Below are 19,526 nucleotides of genomic sequence, written 5' to 3' on the forward strand. Positions count from 1 at the left end.
CAGCAATGGAGATTGGGATTGACTCCAGATTGCGGGAGTTGTGAGAATGTGTAATACACTATCTGCCATTCCGCTGTGCTGCCCATTATTGTTTTTCAACAATGGCCCCGGTTAGAATAGAACGGGTATGCACAAAAAAGGTTATGTTCACTATCTAGATGCAAACAGCTGCTGTGTGCTTTACGCATTGCCTGTCTGCCCAGATCCCACAAGTAGTTTATTTAGATTTTTGCTTGATCACAACTACACGTCTTACCATAAGGATTTTCCTGATTAAATATTGATATAAATATAATTCAGAAGCAGCTGTTTCCTCCCCTCCCCTCTTGAGCTATTCACGGAGGGAGAACAGACATTTACCATAACCGTGACTATGATTTATTGCACTTGAACAGACTGATCATTGGCACTGCTGGCTAACTGCAATGCATATGTCAATGAGCTCCTGACTTCTGCACGTGTGCCTTGCACAGGAACAAGCTGGAGGTTGGATGGTAGGTCAAAATAATAGCTCAGACTTGGATTTAGAGCATAAAACAGAACACACAGGAACAGGCCCTTCGACCCACAATGTCTGTGCCGAACATGATGCCAAGATAAATTAATCACGTCATGTAGATCCATGTCCTTCCATTCCCTACATACCCATGTGCCTATCTAACATCCTCTTAAACAACACTATCATATCTGCCTCCACCACCACCACCACCTCTGACAGCATGTTCCAGGCACCTGCCACTCTCTGTGTAAAAAAGGTGACGCCGTGCATATCTCCACTAATCTCTGCCTCTCTCGCCTTAAATACATACATCAACAATGAACTGTTAGTTGAATTACTGCTATCTGTGCAAAAGTCCTGACTTGAGATTCGTTAATAAAGGATTAAAAAAAAAAGGTACTGGAGTAACTCAGTGGATCAGGCAGCATCTCGGGAGAACATGGATAGGTAACGTTTCAGGTTGAGACCCTTCTTCAGACCACAGAGATGCTGTGTGATCGGCAGAGTTACTCCAGCACTTTGTGGACTTTTGTGGGTGAACCAGCATCTGCAGTAGTTTCTACATAAAATAAGTGCCTTGTTCTGTGATGGAATATCTTTCCATGAGGTTGAGATATTGCAGTAACCTCGCTTTAGCAGCAGGTGTTCGGATACCATCACATTTATTCTACACCTCTATCTTTTGGGCTGAACCCTGTATATCTATTTAACGGGTCACTCAGCCAGATATCCAGTGTGGCCCAAATTCCCTGCCACAGAGGGCAGTGAAGGCCAAGTCACTGGATGGATTTAAGAGAGAGTTGGATAGAGCTCTAGGGGCTAGTGGAGTCAAGGGATATGGGGAGAAGGCAGGCACGGGTTATTGATAGGGGACGATCAGCCATGATCACAATGAATGACGGTGCTGGCTCGAAGGGCCGAATGGCCTCCTCCTGCACCTAATTTCTATGTCTATGTTTCTATGTTTCTGGAAAATTGGCCCGGCCAACCTTCCCTGTTGACTCCAGTATTTTCCTCACTGATAAGTCTTGGGCTTGAGGTAAAACATTACTTGCCATCAACAGTTTACCATCGCAACTTCTCTTTTGATCTGGGTTTTGTACACCTGCCTTGAGAATTGGAGACTCACTATTTTCCCCTCCTCTGGTATCTGTGCCAGTTGTTTGATACAAGCTCGAACGTCAGAAATGATCATTCTGAATTACACTTCAGGTGGTTCGAGGCAATTTCGTGAGTTCCAACAGGGTTATATTTCGCTTGAAAGGGTTGCAAATGGGAAAGCTGTTTCAATGGAACTAAGCATTAAACAATGGGAAGACACACTGATCGAGAAACATGAAAATGTGAAAACACTCCCGACACCTCTTCCCTGTACAAATTAAATAAACTGCAGCGTGATGTGAAATGTCTAGCGCAAACGAAGAAGTCACCATGCATGCAAACTCAGTAGAGCAAGGTTATTTTCTATTTGTATAACTAAAATGTTCTTCCTGAGGGCTTTTAACTGAATCAATAGTCTATGCCCATGAGCATTTTGAAAGGTTCCAGGTCAGCATAGCAGGCATGGAGCTTCTGTTGTTGGATTGTATTTGGAATATCACAGCATACAAAAGTCAAAAAGCACCGGGGACTGAGAAGAAAAGGTTTGATTGAACTCGGAAATCATTCTCTCCCTCCCCTTCTCTCTCCCCCTCCCCCCCCCTTTTTTTTCCTTTCCAAGGACTTTATTCAGCAATTGCAAATTACAGCGTACCAAACGTAGCTCAACGTTCAATGGTTACAATACATCAAGCAGACATTATAATACAATGGTGCAATCAATATTAATAATGCTCTTGACCCCCCGCGGCGACCAGCGTTCACATAAGGCCTCCGGAATCCCTGTGGACACCGAGTGTTCCCTCCCCAGGGACCCGCGAGCAAGGACGTCGGCCCGGAGGAGGGGCAGGCAGCCGACTGTTGTAACCATCGACCGCCCGCGGCCTGGACCCACGAATGGCCATCTTGGCCAGGCCCAGGAGCAAACCAACAGGGAGGTCCCACCCCACCGATCGGCCCTCCCCACTCCCTGCCTTATGCCCAAACACCAGGATCATGGGACTAAAATGCAACCAGAACTTGAGGAGCAGCCCCTTCAGATATTGGTACAGGGGAAGCAACCTCACACACTCCATATACACGTGGAACATGGTCTCTACCTCGCGGCAACAAATGTAGGCGTCCGGCGAGCCCATGAACCGACTCAAAGGTGTATTACACGCCTCCGCTCTGTGCAACATTCTCCACCCCAGGTCCCCAATGTGACGGGGTACGACTCCCTTGTAGAGAGACCCCCACCGGGGACCGCCCCCGCCTCCAGATGGTAACACAGACTGCCAAGGCGTGTCCGGACGGAAGCCGAAGGCAAGGAGGTGCAGAATGTGCAGGAGCATTCTGTACAGTATGCGTCTCTCCGCATCACGAAACACCACAGCACGCTGGGCATCTCGGAAAGGCGGCTCGCGTTGTGTGGAGCCGACGCCCGGAAATATCCCGGAGCCTGGGCCCGATGAGGAATTCTGGCGCAGCGGGGATAAGCTCGGTCAGAACCACTCCAAGCGCACGCCTCTCCTCGACACCCGCCATCACAGGGTGAGAACCGGCCACCCCCACAGCCACAACACCCCCCTCCCCCTGTGGAGCAACACGCTGGCTAAAGACAACCAAATTCCTCACTCTTAACACATTGCGATAGAAACTAGGCAGACCCCGTATGGCGGGGCGATTGATGCCTGTCACTGGGAGCCGTGAAACCCCCCTTAGGCAACAGCCCTGGTGGAATAAATACGTGGCCAGAGTGTGCCATCTGGGGGGGTTCTCTGCATACATGTACCTCTGTAGAGTCCTGAGTACCCTCCCTCCCACTCTCTCTCTCTCCCCTTCCTCCCTCCCCATCTCTCCCTCCCCACTCTCTCTCTCTCCCTCCCCATCTCTCTCTCCCCCCCCCGCTCTCTCCCCCCCCCCTCTCTCCCCCTCCCCCTCTCTCTCTCTCCCTCCCCATCTCTCTCTCCATCCCCTCTCTCTCTCTCCATCCCCCTCTCTCTCTCTCTCCCTCCCCCTCTCTCTCTCTCCCTCCCCCTCTCTCTCCCCCTCCCCCTCTCTCCCTCCCACTCTCTCTCTCTCCCCTTCCTCCCTCCCCATCTCCCCCTCCCCACTCTCTCTCTCCCTCCCCATCTCTCTCTCTCCCTCCCCATCTCTCTCTCTCCCTCCCCATCTCTCTCTCTCCCTCCCCACTCTCTCTCTCTCCCTCCCCCTCTCTCTCCCTCTCCATCTCTCTCCCTCCCCCTCTCCATCTCTCTCCCTCCCCCTCTCTCATTCCCTTTACATTTTTTTTCTCTTTTTTCCTCTCTTTTTCTTACACTTTCTTTCTCTTTGCCTTTTACACTATCTCATTCTTGTTTACTCTCTCTCTCTCTCTCTCTCTCTCTCTCTCTCTCTCTCATCGTCCTCTCTGCTCTCCGTCCTCTCAGTCTCTCTCTCTCTCTCTCTCTCTCTCTCTCTCTCTCTCTCTCTCTCTCTCTCTCTCTCTCTCACCTCTCTCCTCTCTCCTCTCTCCTCTCTCCTCTCTCCTCTCTCCTCTCTTCTCTCTTCTCTCTTCTCTCTCTCTCTCTTCCCATCTCCTCCCCATCCAATATTGTATGTCCACAATGTCAGGGATCTCCTGGGACAAGATAAAGTACTTCTTGTCAATTTCCGGAATTATGCTGTACACATGTCTCAATTAATTGAGGATCAGTTACTCATCTTGTAGATATTGCATTACAGTGACACAGCTAGCTGAGCTGCTCTCTCACTGCCTCAGTTATCCCGGTTCTATTCTGCCCTCTGATGCTGTCTGTCTGTGTTGGATGTTGTACAAACTCCTGGTGACCTCCTGGATTTCCATCAGATGCTCCAATTTCATCCCACATCCCATAGATGTGTCAGACGGTAGATTAATTAATTGTTTTAAATTGCCTCGTTGGTGTAGGTTAGTGGTTAAGTGTAGTGAGAGTTGATGGTAATTGGCGGAAATAGGTTGGAGGGAAAATTAGTGTGAAATGGGATAGTTCTGTGAGCCAGCAAAGTCTTGAAGGGCCAAAATGGCAGCCTTCAATGTCATAAGGAAATACAATTTGTTTTAAAGGTATAATACTTAGCTGCAGGGCTGAATACACATGACATTTATCCCCATCAACTCCATGTGCACCGTGGATGAGATTAATCAGTATGTAATCCCATTGTTAACACATCACTCCATCGAAAACAAGTAAAAGTTATTTCATATTTTTTATATTGTTCTTAAACACCCAAGCATGTTTGCAAATCATAAACAAACTGCTGGATTAACTGAAGAAGGGTTTCGACCCGAAACATTGCCTTCGCTTCATAGATGTTGCCTCACCCGCTGAGTTTCTCCAGCATTTTTGTCTACGCTAATTTACTCAGTTGGTCGGGCAGCATCTGTGTGGGGGGGGAGGAATGAACAAACGACATTTCGGGTCGGGACCCTTCTTCAGATTGAAGAGGAGGCCCGACCTGATCATTTGTCCATTTCCATCCGAACCCGCTGAGCTCCTCTGGCACTTCCTTTTTAACTCAAGTTCTCTTGTGTCTCCATGTTTGTAAGTGGTTGGTTTATTTTTTATTTTTTAGCAACTATTTGTTAAATCATGGAAATCTTTGTGGTTAACAGAGGCAGTTATGAAGAGTTTGAGACCTTTGGTAGCTGTGAGCTGCTGAAAGGCCAAGAGACAGTTAGAGGTGAGGCCTCTGGCCTACTGCCCAAAGCCCTGGTGGCTCACAGTTTTCACTGTTCCATGTGAAATTGCAGGAGTAACTCAGTGGGACAGGCAGCATCTCTGGAGAGAAGGTATGGGTGACGTTTAGGGTTGAGACCCTTCATCAGAATCCTACACATTTCACTGATCCATGGTTGAGTTGTTTATTTATTTATTTATTTATTTTTTTATCAAAAATATTTATTCAAATATTAAAATAGTATTGACACTACAATAAAACAAAACACCACCATAATACAAGACGAACAAATATGCTAAGCAACTGCTAAACAATTATATTGCAATCCTTGTCAAGGATACATTCAACTCCCCTCGGTGCCCAGCGGTCCCGGAACTCCCCCAGGGTGCCCGTGGACAGGGCGTATTCCCTTTCCATCCGCACCCGGGCACGAACGTATCCCCGGAAAAGGGGCAGGCAGCCGGCTCGGGTAGGGCCCTCCAACGTCTGGTGCCTTGACTCACGGATGGCCAGCTTGGCCAGGCCCAGGAGCAACCCAACCAGGACATCTTCAGCCCTACCCTCTCCCCTACGCACAGGGTGTCCAAAGATGAGGATGGTGGGTGAAAAATGCAGCCAGAAGGCAAGGAGCAGCCCCTTTAGGTATTGAAACAGTGGCTGCAGCCTCACGCACTCCATGTACACGTGGTACACAGACTCTTCCAGCCCGCAACAGTGGCAGGCGGCTGGCGAGTCTGTGAACCGCGAGAGAAACAGGTTGCAGGGAACACCTCGATGCAGTACCCTCCACCCCAGGTCCCCAATGTAGAGGGGGAGAATCCCTGCGTAGAGGGACCCCCACCGGAGGCCCCCCTCGCGACCGGAAGGGAACACCGACCGCCACTTGGTGTCCGGACGGTGGACCAGGGCAATGGTTGAGTTGTTGGCAGGCAGGCCTCTGGTGCAATAATAACCACAGGCCCACAAAAAGTAAGTGCTGCTGTGGGATGTCAACAAGATCAGGCCAGCCATTTTTCTTAAACACCGTATTCAAAGACTGAAAAGTTTTGAAATATGTCAGTGATAATAAAGGATTGAACCACTTGGAGTGTGTATAACTACACACTACTTAACATAGAACAGTACAGCGCAGGAATAGGCCTGCCTGCTGACAATGTCTACGTGGAGCATGATGCCAAGACCCTTACTCATCCCCCATGGCCGGACGCACTAAGGGCTGCGCTCGGTAAAGGGCCTGTCCCACTGACGCGACCTTTCAGCGACTCTCTTCAACATTCAAGCACAAGGGCGTTCGCCTGGCAAACCTCGAGCTGGATCGACCGCACACACACACACACACACACACACACACACACACACACACACACACACACACACACACACACACACACACACACACATTGCAAAGGTGGATGCCAGGGAAAGCGGGGGAGCACTGTCTGAAATTCACACCCGCGATGAACAGGAAGGTAAAAGATGGCTGCACAGTGTACGTTAAAGCCCCTGTTCCACGTAGGAAACCTGAACGGAAACCTCTGGAGACTTTGCGCCCCACCCAAGGTTTCCGTGTGGTTTCCTAAGTGGGACAGGGGCTTAAATCCTTTAGAGAGCGCGGGGGGGGGGGGAGGGGAGAGGGGGAGAGAAGGGGAGAGGAGGAGAGAAGGGGGGGGAGAGAAGGGGTGGGGGGGGGAGAAGGGAGGGGGAGAAGGGGGGGGGGGGGGGGGGAGAAGGGAGGGAGAAGGAGTGGAGAGACTTTTAAGAAGCCAGACAACATAATAAAGTTTAGCGGCCATTTAATATTACCGGTCGGTTTTCCTTGGTCCTGAAAACTCCAATGAGCCAATTAAAATGCCCGGTCAGCTGCCCTCGACTGCCTGTAACTACATAGTGACCCAACTCCACTGCACTACGAGTTCATAAGAACCATGCCGACCAATTTTTACTTGCGGAAAATTTTTCAACATGCTGAAAATGTTTCCTCGACCAAACTGAGGCCACGAGTATGCAGGCACTTCCCTCGAGCTTGAAGGAGAGTTCCAGTGACCTCATAGGACCTCCTAGGACCACGTGTCGACCATGCTGTGAGTTTGAGTCGAGGGCAAACTCTTCTAAACTCACAGATTAGGTCGCCGCAATGGGACAGGCCCTCAAGGGAGAAGCTGTCAAGCGGGCCCTGCTGTTGCCCGAGGACCAGAAACCTGGGGGGACGGAGCCGGCAATGACAACGGACAACAATGGGCGAGGAGCTGGGCCGGTAGGAGAGGGAACCGGGGTCTGGCCTACCGCGCCTTCCAGGCCAGCGGTGGGAGGCGTCCTTGGGGCACAACGACGGACAGGCGAGTTGAGGGACGTCGGTTTGCAGGACGATCCACAGGTCCAAGGATGGCCACGGCTGGAAGCCCGCTGCAGCCTGGAACTCACCTGGACCGGGAAATGCTCATAATAACTAGAGCGTGGACTGGACTCTGAAAATGGCGCCAAAACATGGCGACTCTTGCATGCGGGCTCACTGGACTACTTCTGTACACTTTTCCAATCAGGATGTGCTTGGGTATGGCAATACTCTACTGGACTTTTTTTGCCATGTAACAATATAGCACCATCAAACTAATCTCATCTGCTTCTTGAGATTAATTAAACCCTTATATCAAGGTATGGATTTTGTATCACTTCAGCATTGTAAACCAGACTAAATAAATAAATGTATCGCCCAATTCTAGTTTAATTTAATCAATTTCTGATTTAATTCCTGTTGTTTATTTGTTTCTAAAAGGTCCAGACTGGTCCAACTGCTCTCAGCTGTCAGAAATACCATTTACAAAATGTATTTACTCTTTTTCTTATGAATGAAAACTGAAGGCAAGGAATCTAAAATAAATTGTGCTTGCAAAGTGTGCTGCAACAATGAGCTTTGATGCAGATGGATAAAATCATTACTCAGTGCAAATATCTCCGTTCAGTTCAGTTTTGTTTATTGTCACGTGTCACGAGGTGCAGTGAAAAGCTTTTGTTGCGTGCCAACCAGTCAGGGGAAAGACAATACATGATTACAATCGAACCGATAAAATGTGTAGGAAAGAACTGCAGATGCTGGTTTAAATCGAAGGTAGACACAAAATGCTGGAGTAACTCAGTGAGACAGGCAGCATCTCTGGAGAGAAGGAATGGGTGACGTTTTGGGTCGAGACCCATCTGAAGAAGGGTCTCGACCTGAAACGTCGCCCATTCCTTCCCTCCAGAGATGCTGCCAGTCCCGCTGGGTTACTCCAGCATTGTGTGTCCACCTCGTATTACAATCCAGCCATTTACAATGCATAGATACATGATGAAGAGAATAATGTTTTGTGCAAGGTAAAGCTAGTAAAGTCCGTTCAGGCCTGCTCTCCACCCATATTTACTACTTTGTATGGTGTTAGCATTTTCAAATGTTACTTTGTTGTGAAATTTCTTTCCGTATGGAATGACTTTAAATAAGCTCAATGTCAAATTTGAATTTGCTCAGCCTGTGACTCACGGAGAAAGATTTTTACACATTACCCTTGATGGAAAATGCTGTGGGGAAAGTGGTGTCAACCAGTGTTGCTAATGTCCAGCTTGCCATTCAGCTGCCAGGCCAGTGACAGGCTGAGCTGTCAGCCTGCTTATACAAGCTGGTAATTGGATTTTAGCATTGCCGGCTTGCCACAGAACATCTGTCGATGTTAGTGATAATCTCAGACAGGCTGGCAAAGTTACACTTGTAGTTTTGCCATAATTATTCATGTGAGGTTTGTTCATATGCAGCGGGGCAGAATTATGTTTAGGTCTTTGGGGGTGGGGGACCTCCTACATCCATGTGGAATTCTCAGCTGCTGCTAAATCTGCCTTTCAGGATAGTTGGACTAAATTTTAGCACCACAGAAATTGGCACAGTTCAGGACTGCTTCTGTGTTCGTGATAAAAAGAACTATTGGCACCCGTCTAGAGCTGGAGGGTGTGATGCCTATCCAACTCGTCAATTGGCCAGTGGCGTTTTGGAGAGAATTTATAAAATGGGAGGGGCAGGTGGAATGATCATTTGTTCACTAATATCAGCTGAAATGGTATTTAGTTTTATATTGATGATTGATTTTTGTTTCCCATCGCAGGAGGAATTGAAGAGACTGGAGAACACTCTGGATCAAGTCCATGATGCCAAGTACGCTGTTCAAAAGTGAGTCACTGAAGCTGTCCCTAATAAGTATGAAAGCAGCAGAGCATGAAGAAAGCAGCAAAGATATTTATTTAAATTCCATTTAAAATTGCTGAGGGAAAGATGCCTGACAAGTCAGTTGGGGATAGGTGCAGCTGGTTTGATGAGATAGTAGAACTGAAGGAAAAGCCAGATGGCAAAAATCAGAAGGCGCATGAAGTCAGAAGAAAAAAGGAGAATAGCAATGTAGTAAAAATAAAAGGTACAAATAATTGAATCTAATATGTAATCACACACAAAGGACAGAAGTTAATATTGAAGTAGGAGGTGTCTCATCTTCTATCTATCTATATTACTAAAAGCCTGTTCTTGACCGGTTTTGGCCATCTGTGCTGCGATTTCCGAGAGAACGCCGCCACTTACGGCCGTCATTTTTGGCCACCTCGCTCAGAACCCCCCTCCGCCGCATGTGTGCTGAGGATTTTTCCCGTTGATGAAAAATGGCAGAGATATTAATGTTTTTACAAAATTCCCCATTCTCTCTGCTGCCCCTGCTGGAGGGAGGGGGAGGGACTATAAAACCAGGAAGTGGTGTGCCTCAATCAGTCTCTGCAAGTGGTGTGCCTCAATCAGAGCTCTGAATAACACTGAACAAATGTCTCCACAGCTGTGAGTACCCATAATGTGGTTTGAAAATGAAAATATGGTTAGTTTGAGGAAGAAAGCACTGCCTGCGAATGGTTGTTTGGGTTGAAGTAAAAAGGCACCCTCTCTCTCTCCCCCCTCCTCTCTCTCCCCACCTCTCTATCTCTCCCTATCCCTCTCTCTTTCTCTCTCTCTCTCCCCCCTGTCTCTCTCCCTTTCTCTCTCTCTCTCTTCCCTCCTCTCTCTCCCCCCTCTCCCCATCACCCCCATCCTCTCCTCTCCTCCCCTCTCCTCTCCCCCCCCCCTCTCCTCTCCCCCTCCTCCCTCCTCTCCCCCTCCTCCCTCCTCTCCTCTCTCCCCCTCCCTCCTCTTCCCCCCTCACTCTCCTCTCCCCCCTCCCTTTCCTCTCTCACCCCCTCCCTCCCCTCTCTCCCCTCCCTCCCCTCTCTCCCCCCCTCCTCTCCCCCCCTCTCATCTCCCCCCCCTCTCCCCCCCCCCCTCTCCCCTCTCCCCCCTCTCCTCTCCTCTCTCTCTCCCCCCCTCTCCCCCTCCTCTCTCCCCCTCCTCTATCCCCCTCCTCTCTCCCCCTCCTCTCTCCCCCTCCTCTCTCCCCTCCTCTCTCCCCCCTTCTCTCTCCCCCCCTCTGCCTCTCACCCCCTCTCCCCCTCGTCCCCTCCTCTCTCCCCCTCCTCTATCTCCCCCTCCTCTATCCCCTCCTCTCTGCCCCCTCACTCTCTCCCCTCCTCTCGCCCCCCTCTCTCCCCCTTCTCCTCTCCCCGCTTCTCCTCTCCTCTCCCCCCCGTCGTCCGTCTTCCCCCCCTCCTCGGCTCCCCTCATTCCTTCCCACCCCATTTTCTCCCCTCTCCTCTCTCTCTCCCCTCTTTGTTCTCCCTCCCCCTCAGCCTCCATGACCCCTCCCCACCATTACCTCCCCTAACCCCCTCCCCTCCACACACCCCTACCCCGTCCTCCACCCTCCTGCCCCCCTCTACCCTGCGCCCACCTCTCCTCTCCCCCCCCTCTCAGTACACCCTCTCTCCCCTCCTTCTCTCCCCCCTTCTCTCTGCCCTCTCTCCCCCCTCCCCCTCTCTCCCCTCCTCCCCCCATCTCTCCCCTCCCCTAAACCCCCTCCCCTCCACCCCCCCTACCCTCCACCCTCCCTCCCCCTCCCTGCTCCCCACCTCACCCCCCTATCAGCACCCCCTCTCTCTCCCCCTCACTCTCACCCTCTCTCTCTCCTCCCCTCCTCCCCCACCTTTCCCCCCTCACCCACCCTCCCTCTTATCCTCCTCTCCACCCCATCCCTCTTGCCCCTCTCTCTGTGTCTCTGTCTCTCTCTCTGCCTCTGCCCCTTCTCCCTCTGCCCTCACTCTCTACCCCCGCCCGCCCCCCCCCCCTCTCTAGATGTGACTGCGAGTTGGGGGCTATGCGTCAGTAGTCAGTGGTTATGGGGTAAAAGGAGCAAATTAATAATATTAATATAATATCAAGGGGGTAATTAGCGTGAGTGCGGGGGGGGGGGGGGGGGGGGGGGATGGTTAGTGTGTGTGACGCTGCGTGCCGCCTCCTCCCCCCCCCCACAACCGCACGTTGGGGGAACAGACCCAACGGGTCTGCACTTGGTCTAGTTTAATATATAAACATGGGATGCTTTTGTCAGTTGGAGTCAAAGAGTCATACAGCAGTGAATCAGGCCCTTCAGCCCAACTCACCCATGCTGTCCAAGATGCCCCATCAAACCTGGTCCCATTTGCCTGTGAGTTTGACCCATATCACTCAAATCTTTCCTCGCCATACATCATTCCATATAGCCACCACTCTGTGCAAAAAATTGGCTTGGGTTTCTTAAAGATTTCCTTACATTTTGATCCTCTCGAGTTAAATCTATGTCCTATAACTTGTTTCCTGATCTGCTAGCTTAGGTAAAAGACTGTGCTTTCACCCAATCCATTCCCCTCATGATTTTATACATATCCATAAGACCACCTCTTGGCCTCTGGCACTCCAAGGAATAAAGTCCTAGCCTGCCCAACCTTTCCCTCTAACTCAGGCCCTCAAGTCCTGGCAACATCTTTGCAAATCTCTGCATTTTCTCTCGCTTAATGACATCCTGCCGATAGCAGGGTGACCAAAACCAAACACGATACTCCAAATGCAGCCTCACCAACATCTTGTATAAATGTAAAGGGCCTGTCCCACTGTACGAGGTAATTCAAGAGTTCTCCCGAGTTTTCCCCTGATTTGAACTCGGAGAGTGTCCGTAGCGGGTCCGTAGGAGTTCGTGGATGTCACGCAGCGGCTCATACGAGTAACGGTAGGTACTCGGGAAAGCCGGTAAACTCGTGACGTTGTTACAATATTGTGAGAAATGTCCACGAGTAAAAAAATACTCGTGATGAAAAAAATTGTTACTTTTTATTCGTACGAGCCGCTGTGAGATATTCCTCCCACATTCCAGGTTTGTGGGTTAATTGGCTTGTGTAACTGTTATATTGTCCCTTGTGTGTAAGGTAGCGCTGGTGTACGAGGTGATCGCTGGTCGGCGTGGACTTGGTGGGCCAAAGGGCCCGTTTTCGCGCTGTATCTCTGAAGGCTAAAGCGAAGCACGATTGGAATGTGCAGTGATGCGTCTCGTTATCCAGATTACTTGAGGCACCTGGGTGCATGAACCAAGTTCCAGAATGTTCACTGCCATGGGTTTGTCGTACGGAACAATTCAGCACATTGGCTTGCGATAGATCACATCAGCAGGATTGCCTCGTTAAGCGGGGAGAACTTAATGTTTCATTGTGGGAAATAAATATATAACTTTTCCTCAGCAGCCATCAACTTCCAATTGATTTTGGAACCAAGATTGAAAAATGCCACATCAGCCGAGGGGTGCCAGAATCAAAAGCAAAAATGTAAGTAATGAGTGAGAATAATTACCATCTAGTTTTTGTGTTGCTCACAAAATGTATAATTCTAGCCAATATAAGTTAAAATAGAGCAAAAAAAAAAATTTCATTCGCACATTACCATCAAACAAACTGTTGCTTGGAGTCAATTATATCTCGGTGAGTGCCAAAACCTGAATTGACTTGATTTCCAAAAGTGTGTTCACTTTAGATAAGAATAACCAAATACAGAAGTCTCTTCTGTGCAGCATGGATAAATTGTTTATATGCAGCTTATTCAAATTAAAGCTGTTAAAAAAGGCCCCAGTGTGACCATTGTCCTGTAAACCGGAGAGCTTTCATTAAAAACTAATTAAGTAAATTAATATTTGAAAACATTTCCATTAGTGGATTGTTCATTTGTTTATAATAATGAACCTTTATCCTTTTGGAATGACGCAAGAAAAATAATGAGAAAATGTACAAGTAATGTTCTTCTACAAAATATTTTCTGACTTCTGATCAAGAAGGTTCATTGTCTACAAATTCGTGCCAAGTCTTACCCACAGAACTTTGGTTAATTTGATCGGACATGCTTGCTTGCATCTCCTTTCCCAAACATTAATCCCAGCGCTGCATTTCAGCACATTTTGCTTCCCTTTTCTCAAGCTACTGTAGAATGTTTAAGATAACTCTGTCCAATGCTGTACATATCCCCTTTAAAAAAAGAAATATGCAGGAAAGGTTAGAGCTAATCATTTGCTGCGTTAATTTGCTGGGTTTAAATGGTGTCAACCAGCCTGGCGGTGGTTAAGAGAAAAGAGTTTTAACTTTTGGAGTTTTGATTTGTAATGAATCTGGATAAAATCAAATTTTAAAAATAATGTGTCGGTTGCAAATGTCAAAAGGCATAATCTATCACGGAAAGGGCATGATTGCAAAAATAACTGTAACTTGTGGCATTTAGTATTGATGGGGCTAAAAATATTTAAATGTGGAGATATTTTTCTTTGCTCATGGGATGCGGACATTGCAGACAATGCCACCCATGTTGTTCACACCTGAACTAACAATGCAGTTATGGGGTGATCACGGTGGGAGGTCTCAAATCACCTGTAGGTCAGACCAGGTGGGAAAGTAGATTTATTTCCTTTCCTCAAGGATGTAACTGTTTAGTTTATTTACAATACAATACAATACGGTTTTATTCGTCACATTGCACAAAAAGTGCAAGTGAAATGAATTTGCCAGCAGCGGTACAATGAGAAAGAACACACAATACACAATAAAAATGTAACACAAACATCCACCACAGCATTCATCACTGTGGTGGAAGGCACAAGATTTGGCCAATCCTCCTCCATTTCCCCCCGTGGTCGGGACCAGAGTCCAGAGCCAGTCCAGAGTCGGCTCTTCCCCACCGGAGACCGCAGCTTCAAGATGGTGTAGGCCACAGGCCGGCGGTCGAATATTTAAAGTCCCTGCCGCGCCGCAGCCAGAAGCACCGCAGACCGCAGGGCCGGCGGTCGAAGCTCCCCTCCAGGGGTGATGGCATGTTCGCGGCAGGCCCACGGTAGAAGTAGGCCGCGGGCCGGCTGTGGAAGCTCCTTCTTCCCCCGGGTCCCCCACGAGGCGACAGACGCCGCGCCAGCTGGAGCTCTGCAGACCGCGGCTTCTGGCTGCCGGCAGCCGCGAGCCAACAAAACGGAGCGCTCCCCTCCGGCGAGCCCCAGCGAGGGCTCGCCCGCTCCACGCCGAGAGTCCACGCTGCGCCCGCAGCTGGAGCCCCGGGCGCGTCTCTGGGAAAGGCCGCGCCGATCCTTGCTGTTAGGCCACGGGGGAGGCGACCTGGAAAAAGTCACCTCTCCATGGAGGAGGCGACCAAAACGGTTTCCCCCTCACCCCCCCACACACCACCCCCACACAAAACACACAAAGAAACACAGCAGATATAGAAACACTAAAGATACAGTGCAGAACCAGGCCCATCGGCCCACCGAGTGCACACCGCCCAGCGATCATTAACACTATCCTACACACACTAGAGACAATTTTACATTCATTCCAAGTCAAGTAACCTACATACCTGTACGTCGTTGAGGTTTGGGAGGATACCGAAGATCTCGTCACGGGGAGAACGTACAATTGGATTTCTGCGAGAAAAGCGGAAAACGTTACAAACATTCAGAAGGTCAAGCAACATCCACAGGGAATGAAACTGAGCAGATGTTTCATCAGAGCTGGAAAAGTGAGTTTAAAAAAACAAACAGGTCCATACATGGAAGGGGAGAGTAGATGGATCACCAATGAGGTGCAGACCAAATTTTTAAGGTATTGATTATTTTAAATAGTGACAGATACAGAAGAAACAAAATTAAACAAGTTACTATCACAATCTGGTGGTTCCATAGTTACTATTATGAAGGACAGACTTTTACTAAATTTTAGATTAAATTCCAAGCTGCCATGGTGGCGTTCAAACTTATTTTTCTGGATCAGTGGTTCAGAACTCCGCTTGCTAATCTTATAGTTACCAAAAATGTCATTCAAGAACGCGTGAACATAAGAAACAGGAGCGTGATTAGACCAAATGTGTAGGAATGAACTGCAGATGCAGGTTTATACCGAAGATAGTTTCAAAATGCTGGAGTAACTCGGTGGGACAGGCACCATCTCTGGGGAAATAGAATAGATGACGTTTTGGGTTGGAACCCTTTTTCAAACTACTTTATTGTCTCCCGATTTTTTTACTTTGGAACACCTTTAGTGTCTTTTAATGGGATGAAAGATCCGTCATTATTTCCGCAAACACCTTCTCTGTGGGATAAACATATAGAAACATTGAAACATAGAAAATAGGTGCAGGAGTAGGCCATTCGGCCCTTCGAGCCTGCACCGCCATTCAATATGATCATGGCTGATCATCCAACACAGTATCCTGTACCTGCTTTCTCTCCTTATGGTGGCGCAGCAGAAAAGTTGCTGCCTTACAGTGCTTTGCAGCGCTGGAGACCTGGGTTCGATCCCGACTACGGGTGCTGTCTCTACGGAGTTTGTACGTTCTCCATGTGACCGCTTGGGTTTTTTCCAAGATCATCTGTTTCCTCCCACACTTCAAAGACGTACAGGTATATAGGTAAATTGGCTTGGTAAATGTAAAAATTGTCCTTAGTGTGTGTAAGAAAGTGTTAATATGCGGGGTACGCTGGTCAGCAGCAGCACGGACCCAGTCGGCCAAAGGGCCTGTTTCCACGCTGTATCTCTAAACTAAACTAAAACTTCCTTTTCACACATCCATATCCTGTTAATACATTTCATGTTAGTTTGCCCTCATAATCTATTTTAATGATCTAACTACAAACAGGCAGAGGCCATTTGGCCATGTGCCTGCTCAGACTTTTCTGCAGCCGAGGTTACCTGATTTTATTATGGGCTGGGCAACATGGTTCTTACCAATTCAGGATATGAATGAATGTTCTTTGCATTTTGGAAGAACTTAAATACAGAGCAAAAATGCCGAACTAGCATCGCTGAAGCATGTTATACTGAAGCTCATTTAATATCCATCCCTAAGTGACTTTGAAAAGTTTTACATTTGTGTTTGTTGTACATCAGCTCAGAATAGAATTATTCATTTTAATACATTTTTGGAACAAATGTCATGGTTCCACAATGGATCAAAATCACAGACATGTTGTAATGATTATCCACAGGTGTTTATGTTTCAGAATATTGAACAGGGTCTCAGGGTTTATTAAGCTGTGACTAGTTTTGCTTTTAATGAGGATCTGATGGGAAATAATGCTTTATTGTAATTTGTGTTGGAATTTGAATGAATTGTTCACCCTAGAACATATCGTAGCACAGGAACAGGCACTTCGGCCCATAATGTGTATGCCGAACATGTTGCCAATTTAAACTAATCCCCCTTGCTCAATATCCCTTTCAATCCCTGCATATCCACATACCCATCCAAAAAGCCTCTTAAATGCCACTATTGTATCTGCCTCCACTACCACCCGTGGCAGTGCATTCCAAGCACCGACCACTCTCCGTGTAAAAAAAAACCATGCCTCGCATATCTCCTTTAAACTTCGCCCCTCTCACTGTAAAGCTATGTCCTCTTAGTCTTTCCTTCGCTCCATAGATGCTGCTGCACCCGCTGAGTTTCCCCAGCAATTTTGTGTACCTTCCTCTAGTCTTTGATGTTTCCACCCTGGGGGACAAAGATTCTAACCGTCCACCTTAACAAGCCTGTTGCATGTCTCCTCCTTCCTTCATGGTCTTCCTGAAGTACTGCCCCATTGGTCAAGCAACCTCATGGATTCAAATCGAGTGTAGTTCCAATGGTGAACCTCTCACTTTTATTTCAAAAACGCAGCATTCAGCGCGCATGGCGTGAGTACTTGCAGCGGCAGGAGCCTCTCCGTCATGGCTGCATGGAGAAGCGCAGCCCTTCACCACCTTCTCTCTCATCAGGGAAGATGAGCACCTCCATCAGCATGAACACCCTGTCCGATGGCAGCACTCCTGTGAGTAGAATCCCTTTCCATTGTTTTACTCTGCCCCCTGCTGGAATTAGCTGGCAAATAGCGAGGAACCAAAATTAAATTGAACATAAGGTATCCACAAGTTATTGCAGTAATCACCTTTTTTTCTTAACCTGGCTGCCTCCTTTTTATAGATTAGTATGATTTATTATTGTCCATGTGGCTGAAGTTCACTGTTTTAACTTCTGTAGGAAGCAAGCTGTTTGGAAATGCAAGTTGGTAATAAAAATGATCAGTAGATCTTTGGTCCGATATTGAAACCATCAATGAATCATGTGCAAATCCTAGGTCATTCATTGCCATAGCGACCTACTCGACATTGTAAAGTACAATGGTGTTGAAATTACATACAAATCATAATTCAACCATATCTTTCTGTGAGAATATAATTATACTTGTACAAAATGTGATTAAGTCTGCAGAACAAATCTGGTGTTGGAATACAGTTCCAATTATACCTAGACTGGAGTAAAACTTGCAGCTTGGCCATGAAAATTGTATGAATCAACTGTTACAGAATTTTTATTTCCATGCATTGATTTCAATGAGAAAAGACAAATGTGGGAAAAAATAGTAATCTGAAGGGATGAATTAAATGCAAATGGGAAAATACCTTTTAATACCATTGGCATTATTGACGGAGCTGAAACAAAAAACATTGTTAAGAAATTGCTCAACAGGGAAGAGATAGGTGGTGAGGGTAGAATCTCAGATTATTAAATAAATGTGAAGCCTTTCAATAAATGTTATTTTAACAGGTACAAAATGAAATGATGAAATGTATTAGGGTTTTGATTTCTCAAAGGCATTTTACTTCTTGTCTGCCACGTTGTGCATTTGACTGCACTTGACTGGGTTGCTTCGAAGCCCATGCCATTAAACTGGTAGATAAAGGATAGGAATGTAATAATGTGATTCAGAGCAGTACCTTAGAGCTACATTTGCTCTTTGGCAGAGGACTTGCAGATTAAAACTGAGGCCCTTTCTGCTCCTAAAATTGTGCAAAAGAAGGTGGGTGAGATTGCTGAGCATTTGGCAGAGCTATATGCAATACTGATCTCTGAGGGAGTTATTGAAGCTTATGCTGGAGGTGCCGATAAGGGGAAGTTTGGACAGGCATTTGAGGAAGAAGTTTGATGGATTTAGGTGAGGCAGAATAGCAAGAGGCGTGTGTGGAACACAGATGCTAGCACAGGCTGATTGGGCCAAATGGCCAGTTTCTGTCATCCTATGACTAACTGATTGCTTGGAAAAAAGAATGATTTGCATCCCAAGCAATAATCACACAACTTTGAACCTTGCTAAGAATTGAACATCAATATATTAGAGGACACATTGATGTCATTATCTTTTTTGGTTTTACTTAAGTATCAGAATATTATTTTACCTGATCATTTCATGGTAGGATTTAATGTTTTAAGATCTGAAAATTGTCTCCTTTGATTTAATTGTAGTTTTTTTTAATTGCTAGCAATTTGCTGAATTGAAAATCTAGTTTTATGGCAGAGTAATAGTAAATGCCGTCTCAAAGGCGTTGTACAGAAGCATTATAATATTATTAAAACTACATTTTTGTTTTCTGTCTATGGATTTTATATTAGTTCTTCAGCTGTAAGTAGTTTCTTTGATTCCTATTTGAGCAGCAATCCCCATATTTTTAATTATCATTTAAAGAGGTACCGAGAAGTCATGTTTTTGTCTTGTATTTTGGGAATTAAATGCATTCTCCAAAATAAGTTGTTTACTCTGAAATTTGATAATTTTTTACTAAACATATATTGCCAAGAGAGCCTTTGTGTTTTTTGTAACAACTCAAAGCTTAGACCATTACATTTACCCAGTTCTCTAGGTCCTTATGCATTTCCATTTTGGTGAAGAATGGAGACAAATCTAATGGGTGGAGGTTCGGGGTGTAAGGAATCATTAGTAGAAATCCTTTGTTGGTACACTACCACATTTTATAGTTTGGAATTAGACAAAACTGATTTTGCTTCAGTTGCTGATGC

The 19,526-nt window shown here is 47.0% G+C and overlaps 1 protein-coding gene across 2 annotated transcripts in view; it reads left to right on the plus strand.

Moving 5' to 3' along the window:
• The window catches only part of LOC116979586 (schwannomin-interacting protein 1), a 589,644-nt gene that overhangs the window by 108,093 nt on the left and 462,025 nt on the right, over positions 1-19,526 (plus strand). Inside the window, exons 2-4 of one of the 2 annotated variants that reach the window (XM_033031159.1) lie at positions 9,406-9,470; positions 12,917-12,997; positions 17,352-17,502. In XM_033031159.1, the coding sequence (XP_032887050.1) occupies positions 9,406-9,470; positions 12,917-12,997; positions 17,352-17,502 (297 nt within the window). Of the gene's footprint in view, positions 1-9,405; positions 9,471-12,913; positions 12,998-17,351; positions 17,503-19,526 lie in introns of both variants that reach the window. The other variant, XM_033031158.1, reaches the window with a different exon arrangement.

This window comes from Amblyraja radiata, chromosome 13, assembly GCF_010909765.2.
Source record: "Amblyraja radiata isolate CabotCenter1 chromosome 13, sAmbRad1.1.pri, whole genome shotgun sequence".
Classification (NCBI taxonomy): Eukaryota; Metazoa; Chordata; class Chondrichthyes; order Rajiformes; family Rajidae; genus Amblyraja; species Amblyraja radiata.